At 42.6% G+C, this 8,505-nt stretch overlaps 1 protein-coding gene across 1 annotated transcript in view; it reads left to right on the forward strand.

Moving 5' to 3' along the window:
* Positions 1-3,676, forward strand: part of HUWE1 (HECT, UBA and WWE domain containing E3 ubiquitin protein ligase 1) — a 101,247-nt gene extending 97,571 nt beyond the window's left edge. The window contains exons 76-83 of the mRNA XM_083356717.1: positions 120-237; positions 663-803; positions 1,034-1,321; positions 1,419-1,524; positions 1,641-1,758; positions 1,989-2,170; positions 2,447-2,637; positions 3,160-3,676. Coding sequence (XP_083212843.1) covers positions 120-237; positions 663-803; positions 1,034-1,321; positions 1,419-1,524; positions 1,641-1,758; positions 1,989-2,170; positions 2,447-2,637; positions 3,160-3,262 — 1,247 coding nt within the window. The 3' untranslated portion in view covers positions 3,263-3,676. The remainder of the gene's footprint in view (positions 1-119; positions 238-662; positions 804-1,033; positions 1,322-1,418; positions 1,525-1,640; positions 1,759-1,988; positions 2,171-2,446; positions 2,638-3,159) is intronic.
* The last annotated feature ends 4,829 nt before the right edge of the window (positions 3,677-8,505 follow it).

The following is an 8,505-nucleotide window of genomic DNA, read 5'->3' on the forward strand; positions in this document are numbered from 1 at the left end:
GACTGGAACCATATGGTTAATTGGGCTCAACCTCAGGGCAGAAGACATTCTGGGTAGCTGAAAAATCAGTCGCTGGTTTGGAAGACAGTGGATTTATCATTACCTCTCTCAATTGGCAGAGACACATCGCACTGTGCTGAACCAGATTCTGCGCCAGTCCACTACCCACCTGGCTGATGGTCCCTTTGCTGTCCTCGTTGATTACATACGTGTGTTGGACTTTGATGTCAAACGGAAGTAAGTTTCAGAGTGGGATAATATTTGGGTTTCCTCCTTTAAAAATAAGATAGCATTAGGGAGTGGAAGTATGGCTCCATCCTTGAGCGCTAGGGCAGATTATTCCACATTGGAATATGTTAATTTTCCTATAGCATTTGAATCTTCTTGATGTTTTTAATTATCCTAGTCATTGGGATGGGTGCAAAACAAGTAATAGTAACTTTAGACTTTGATTTTGTTGTGGGACAAATGTACAGCTATTCTTCTGCTTCCCCAGATGTAAAAAGCAAAAATGTTTTAATCCTCTTGCAGACGAGCTGCAGAATGTTTAGTTTTCCGTGCCTAAGAAAACTATGCTTAGGTTAGTTTCATATTTTTGTGGTCATAGCCGTGAAGATCATCCAGTGGCATAGTAATGCTGCATGCTCAATCTTTCTTTGCAGGTATTTCCGGCAAGAATTGGAAAGGCTGGATGAGGGGTTGAGAAAAGAAGATATGGCTGTGCATGTGCGTCGAGATCACGTCTTTGAAGATTCTTACCGGGAATTGCATCGCAAATCACCTGAAGAAATGAAAAACAGGCTGTAAGCAATATATTCTTGTCCAGCTGCTGAAATTTTGCTATCACCTGTGGTGGAATTAGTGTCATGGCATACTCATTATTATTAGTTGTTATTCTTCGGGCTTTTTGAATGGTGATAGCCAGGAAAAAAAGTCAAATAAAATGTGTTTGTAGTTTTTGAGTTCAGCAGCTTTAACATCTCGCTGTCTTTGAAGTTGCTATTATGTACGTACGCTATCTTCCTTTTGCTAGGTACATAGTATTTGAAGGAGAAGAGGGTCAGGATGCTGGAGGCTTGCTACGTGAGTGGTACATGATAATCTCACGGGAGATGTTTAACCCCATGTATGCGCTTTTCCGTACGTCGCCCGGTGATCGGGTTACCTACACCATCAATCCTTCTTCCCACTGTAACCCCAACCACCTGAGTTACTTCAAGTTTGTCGGGCGCATTGTGGCAAAGGCAGTATACGACAATCGGTTACTAGAATGCTACTTCACCCGTTCCTTCTACAAGCATATCCTGGGCAAATCAGTCAGGTAAGTAGTGCATTTGCTTTAAGACTGTTACTGAATGGATTCATCTCCTGAGCTTTCCTATCTGGGAGTTGTTTCTAACCCAGCCAGTTGCCTGCAGGTACACAGATATGGAGAGCGAGGATTACCATTTCTACCAGGGACTGGTGTATCTCTTGGAGAATGATGTCTCCACACTGGGCTATGATCTCACCTTCAGCACTGAGGTAACCCCATGTTAAAGTGGCAGCCTTGTCCTATTCTCTGGTTCAAACTTTTTAGCACTCTTTTGACGCCCTTTCCTCTCCTTCCCCCCCACCCCCCGCTTCCCCCTGCCAAATAGGTTCAAGAATTTGGTGTATGTGAGGTACGTGACCTCAAGCCCAATGGGGCCAACATTCTTGTGACTGAAGAAAACAAGAAGGAATATGTGCACTTGGTGTGCCAGATGAGAATGACAGGTGCGTTCGGGATGGGGCAGGGTCCAGCCTGGATGTAGTCAGTCAATTCTTGGGCTTTTTGAAACTTCTGTGCCCGACTAACTGTACGACAGATGGTAAACTTTATATAGAAAATTGCACGCAGAGCAAATGTGGAAAGTAATCCATTTTTATAGATTGTATTCTAAGGAGAATTAGGAATTAATGAAGGGATAATTTTCCCAACGAAGCATCCTGTTTTCCTCTGGCAGGGGCAATCCGCAAGCAGCTGGCTGCCTTTTTGGAAGGCTTCTATGAGATTATCCCCAAGCGCCTCATCTCCATCTTCACTGAACAGGAGCTGGAGCTTCTAATTTCGGGGCTACCTACCATTGATATTGATGACCTGAAATCCAATACGGAGTATCACAAGTATCAAGCCAACTCCATCCAGGTAAGGCTTTCAAGTTCCAGGCAGATGCCTGTTTATCTTTCATTTCGAGAGGCAATGTAAAGATCTAATGGGGCAATGTTGAAATATTCCAGAACTCATCATATTATTTCTACAAAAGCCTCGTTGAAATGGGTCCCTTTCTGAGACTAAATTGTCCTTATATATATTTTTGGATGTCCTTCATTTTTTTTTCTGGAGGATCTAAATTTGTCATCGTTTTTGAACAAAAGCAAAACTCCTGACATTGCACTCCACTCCTTTCTTTGTTCCACATAGATCCAGTGGTTCTGGCGAGCACTGCGTTCCTTTGATCAGGCTGACAGAGCGAAGTTTCTGCAGTTCGTCACTGGCACATCCAAGGTTCCCTTGCAGGGTTTTGCTGCCCTAGAGGGTATGAATGGTATCCAGAAATTCCAGATCCACAGAGATGACCGCTCAACGGACAGACTGCCTTCTGCTCACACATGGTATGGGGGAAATGGGAGTGTCGGATAAAATCCATTATAGAGATGTGTTTACTTCTCAGAAGAATACTCCCAGGTCTTTTTTTTTTTTTAAAGTGCTTCCCTCTGCAATAACTCCTTAATCTAAAAGGAATAGCAGTGTTGTGGAATCCAAGCCGTTAATCAACTTTGGCAAGATCTGGGATTTTTTGGCTACCCTTTTGTGTATTTATACTTATCCCATGACGCAGCTGCTTAAGCAATTATTTTCCTGCAATACCAGGAAGTTTTTAATTATTTTGTGGGGGATTTTTATATCACTTCAGTTAATCTCCCCCTTAAGTCTGCTGTGAGGGTGAAGGAGAAAAAAAAACACTGAAGAATTGGTGATATATGTCTATAATTTGAATTGGTGGTGATTATGTTTCAAAGAGGGGAGAGCAGATCCCTGCTGGGAGTTATTGTCAAAAATATTGCAAACAAAAGAGTCTTGCTGATTGCCGGTTCCTTGCCTTCCCTCATTTAATTACTGTTTTCTTCCACCAGTTTCAACCAGCTGGATCTCCCTGCCTATGAAAGCTATGAGAAACTGCGTCACATGCTGCTACTGGCCATCCAGGAATGCTCAGAAGGCTTTGGCCTGGCATAAGGGTGGCTCCAGCTGCCATATTTTTCTACTGTCAAGACTTGGGGAGCAATGGGAGGGAGTGGAACCAGGCAATGCTCCTCCTCCTTTTCCAACCACCTGTGTGTGTGTGTGCGCGTGCCCTGCTGCCCCCCTTACTGGAGAGAGCCACAGAACCCCAGCCGTCATTGGAGGCGGAGCAGGGTGGGTTGCAACCCAGAGAGAAAAAGACAAATTATATATACAAATATATATATATTTTTTGGTTTAGTTTGCATTTCTTAATTTGTGCTTGGAATGTGTTGATTAGGCGGCGGGAGGGAGCATTTGGATTCTTTTGTTGGTCTCTTTCCTTGGCACCCATTTGCTGCTGGAAGGGAACCTAAGGTTTAAAAAAATTCCAAAAAAGGAAAAAAAATAAAAGCCCACTCTTGATAAGATTGCTTGTGCCTGTATTCATTCAGGGGGAGGAATGTAAACTGAAAGAACACTGGGCTTTGCTGGAACAAAAGTCTTTGGGATATAGTTACTGCAACAATAGTGCAGTTTCTTGATTTTTATGTGAAGGTAAAGGTCATATAATAAAAAGTTGAAAGTCTTTAACGGGGAAAAGCAGATTGCGTACAACGAGGTTATTGAACTAGCCAACCATATGGCTTTCTGAGTAATCAGGGATGTTTTAATTTGCAATACACAAGGGAGAAAGAAATTGACTTTGAAAAATCCAGGTTGGCGAGATTATCATCTACCGCTAGTATATTGTGGCTAAAATTCTCTGCTCGCTCTCATACACAACTCATGCCAATTCCCCCCCCCCCCCCCCCCGATTTATCTATTGCCACAGTGGAAAACACAGTAACGTCTCAGAATTTCATCTGGGCACTGAACTTGAAGGTCTTATGATTTGGGGGGATTTTAAACCTTCCTGATGATTGCTGCACCCTTTGCATTCTATGATTATATAGGGACCACTACGGTGGGAAGGTAACAGTGTTCCGTGCGCCTTTGGCGTCTAGTCATGCCGGCCACATGACCACGGAGTCGTCCTCGGACAAGCGCTGGCTCTTCAGCTTTCAAACGGAGATGAGCACCGGCCCCTGGAGTCGGAAACGACTAGCACGCATGTGCGGGGGAACCTTTACCTTTTTTAAGAGGAGGCAAATGTTCAAACATCTGGACTGTAGCCCCTGAAGTAAGTTTTCACGATCCATGCCTGCTATTGATTCATTGACAAGAAGAAAAGTCCTCAGAATCTGAAATCTTGATCCTTGTAGTGAGAGGCTAGGAGAGTCACAGACTGAAGATAACAGTGTATATACTCCGTTTATGTCACTTCCTCCTAAGCCAGGGCATATAAATTGGGGTTGCTTTTTTCCCCCCTGGAAGGATAAATTAGAAATAGTGTTTTTCTGCACAGCATGAAACTTTCAATGAGTTTGCACAGATTTGAATGATAACATAATTGAGCTTAAAGAAATGCATTTAATAATACTCAGTCATTAAATGCAGCATTTGATTTGTGCCTACTCTTTTTAGATTTGCCAATATTTGATTTGGAATTTTCTGCATGCCTAATGTGTGTTCTGGTCACTGATTTATCTCCAAGCCTTGTAAAGGATTTTGAGTTTTTTTAATTGTGCCTCTGCTTCCTTTAGAGACTGTTAGCTTCTTAGTCCCTTTTGTCTCTCTTTCACTATTTCAGTGTGCATTGACCTCTTAAACAGAGATGGATTAACCCAAATATATCTTCTAAGTCCAGTTGTTCTGTATTAATATAAGAAGTGCCTTGCCTGATCAGATCAGGGCCCTTCCTTCCTTGTTCTTTGCAAGAATTCCAGCGATCAGCTGGCATCAAATAGTTTACCTGAAATTGACCAGTGGGTCAGAGCGCTTCTTGCCCACTCCAGTTTCACAGCTATTTTAAGCATGCTGGCCTATTACAGCCAGACCCTCTCCCTTCTCTGGGAGAATAGGGTAGTGCCAATATATAGTTAGTGGGAAGAAGAGCTTGACTGCCACAGTAACAGGAGGAGAAAATGGTTTTGTGTGCATTTGTATGAGGGGGCTTGTGTGAAAACGTATGTGTGTATGCATTCAGGAGTCACTTTACAGAGATGGTCTTTTATTTAAAAGATAAATTTTATTCAGTCCTTTGTTTTCTGACATTTGTCCTTACTGATCCTACTTGATGTTGGCCAGCAATAAAGCTGGGCATTGCTGCTCTATTATGTATAGAAGGGAGTGCACAGTTGAAGCCCCCCAAGCTATATGAATTTACAAAAGCCTTGAATACAGCCCCATTGGTCTTCCAAAAATTGTCAACAACTTATGTTCAAGATGACTGAACCTTGGGAGCAACATATGTCTTCTCTGTGATTTAAGTACAATTTAGATGACTCTTCCTCTATTCTGAGCAGTCGTGATTCGCTCAAGGTCACCCTTCATTTTGTGTTGTGTTAAGAGATTTTAATCTTGGTTTCTCTGGTCCTAGTATCACACTAAACATTGTATCTCCCACATAAGGTGGTTTCATGGTATGCTGTGACTTAACAACAGATGGAATACTTCACAATGGCTGTATTCCCACACCCATGCTAAACGCAAAACAGCCTTGTATGGCCTAATGAGATTTCAAATAAGTCCTAGCATAGCAACAGAGTGCAGACAGCACTAGATGCAAGCAAAATGCATAAGATATTTCAAAGGTTTTGCATTTATTTCTGGTTTGTCAGCTGCAGAGCTGACAGCCCGGGTTTGAGACCCAAGCTCAACGCAACAGGGTGAGCTCCTGTTACTTGCCCTGGATCGTGACCATTTAGCAGTCCAAAAGCCTGCAAGTGCAAATAGATTAATAGGTACCACTTCAACGAGAAGGTAACAGCATTTCATACGACTTTGGCATACAACCATGCTGGCCACATGACCGCAGAAATTGTCTTCAGACAACACTGTCTTGGTCAAGAAACGGAGATGGGCACCGTGCCCTAGAATTGGACACAAACTGACAGGGAAACCTTTACCTTTTTACCTTACAACAACTTCTCCTAAATTGCTATGTCTAGTTGTGGCAGTATGTTAACTACCGACAATTCTGGGTATACATGAGTTGGTTAAAGCTATTTCATCGCTTTACAGCTGAGTTGAGATGAGCTCCAGAAGGCTCAGCACTTTTCTGACTTTGGGAATTTCCTCCAGACCTGGCATCAGGTTCACAATACCATTTCCCATGTTTGGGGCATGCTGAGTTTATTTGAGCTCGCATCACGTTTGGCTCAATTGAGCAACCATACCCCTCTTACAGTAGCACTGTGAAATGCAAAAGATCTTATTTGTTGGATTTTTTATTCTGCCTTTTTAACGCTCAAGGTGACACACCCAACACTCCAGCCTCCTATTTTCCCCACAACAGCAACCTATGAGGTGTGCTGGGCTGCAAGAAAAGGACCATCTGGCTTTCGTGCCTAAGGCAGGATCTCTCAATCTCCTGGGTTTTTTTGGGCCACTACCCCAACTGCCACATGAAACTGGCTCTCTCTTGTTGCTCTCAAACCTGAACCTGGTCCTCCTTAATGTAACAGTGCCTAAAGTACTTTTTAAAAAACTCTTAAAGCTAATTGTTATCCATCAACCTAGATATCTAATAGCTGCTAAGGTGATTTGCGGTTTATAATGCGCTACCAGAGTTGTTCTTGTTAAATTTTAATGCAACTAATACGGTGTTCATAACCTATGAGGTGGGGAACAAAACTGGGCAAGTAGGGGAAAGGGACTTTTAAGGAGCCAGGGTGGTGTGATATAATACCTGCAAAGGGAAATCCAACTGACCTCGGATACAACTCGAAACAAGAGCACGCACGTGTGTTTTTTTTTTTCTTTCTTCCTAGCATTTTCTCACCAGAGCAAGGTCTGTTTCTTTTAACTCCTGTTCACTCCCCCCTCGGTCCTTCCTAATCTAGCAGTGGTCTCCCTTTCAGGACTGGTTTAATATTTATGTATGAAGGTGTCCTTCCTGCAGAACAAGATTCTGATGCCTGGTTAGCCTCTCAAATTCATAGGACAACTCTGAAATAGTGCTGCCTTTCAGTCCAGCTATAGGCTGAATTTCTTACAGGTTAAAGAAGGGAGGGATGGCGTATCTTACATATGCCACCCCTGGTCTCTTTCCAGGAAGGGTGGGATATCAGTGTGAGAAATCTCGGAATTAGGCAAATCCTCCTCAGTTTGCTTAGGCCGGTGTTTCTCAATCTTGATAACAGGAATTCTGGGAGTTGGAGTCCATGCATCCACAAATGCTTAGGCTAAAGTGCAACTGGCAGGAACTCTTAAAATACATGTTTTTGAAAGTACAGCTCTTAAGCAGAAAAGGCAGTTGGTTGCAGGATGGCACAAAAATGTGCTTTCTAGCCATTTATCAGCAACAGCAAGAAACCGTATCTTATTACTTATTAAAAACAGCAGCCCTCAAACATACATAAATTACCCATTGTAAAATGGATTAACAGCAATTACCAGCCACAAAATATGAACGTAGCAAACGTCAGTGTTGTTGAGTAGCCCCATGGCCAACATTTCACTGTCTTCAAGGCTATTGTTGTTGTTAGTTGCAAAGTCGTGTCCGACCCATCGCGACCCTATGGACAATGTTCCTCCAGGCCTTCCTGTCCTCTACCATCTTCTGGAGTCCATTTAAGCTATTACTTCCTATAAAAAGTGGAAAACAAAATCCCTATGTGCAATTGGCTTGACATAGTTTTTTGTTTAATTAAAATGGAGTTGTGGAGCTGAGTGAGGTGAATGTACAGCATGGATTTCCTTCAGCCTCAATGCTATAAAGCTTTTGAAGCAACAGGGGAAAAAAACCCAGGAGACTACGATATCAAAGACACCCAAGGTACGGAAAGAGGGGCAGGGCACTACCTCTAGTAGAGAAGTAGGAGGAGGACAATTTACACTGGTGTCACTTTTCTGATGTTGGAGAACCAATATGGTGCAATGCAACACACACTTTCAGAGGTGTGATGTCAGTATAAGGTAGTTTCCTTCTGAATCTGACCTCAGGTTGTGAGTACAGCACAAAGGAGTCTTCACTTTTCTTCTTCATTACAATTGAGAAGAAAAGCTACATTTCACTGCACGTTCTCTATTGCTGGGTCTAAATTGTACTACAGCTCTATGTTGTTTCCATGATTTTTGCTAACAAGAACAGTAATTCCGAGAAGAAGTGAGCTTTTCTAACTATTCACAGTGAAATAATTCTTAGGCTGCTT

This window comes from Vipera ursinii (assembly GCF_947247035.1).
Source record: "Vipera ursinii genome assembly, chromosome: 2".
NCBI classification, from domain to species: domain Eukaryota; kingdom Metazoa; phylum Chordata; class Lepidosauria; order Squamata; family Viperidae; genus Vipera; species Vipera ursinii.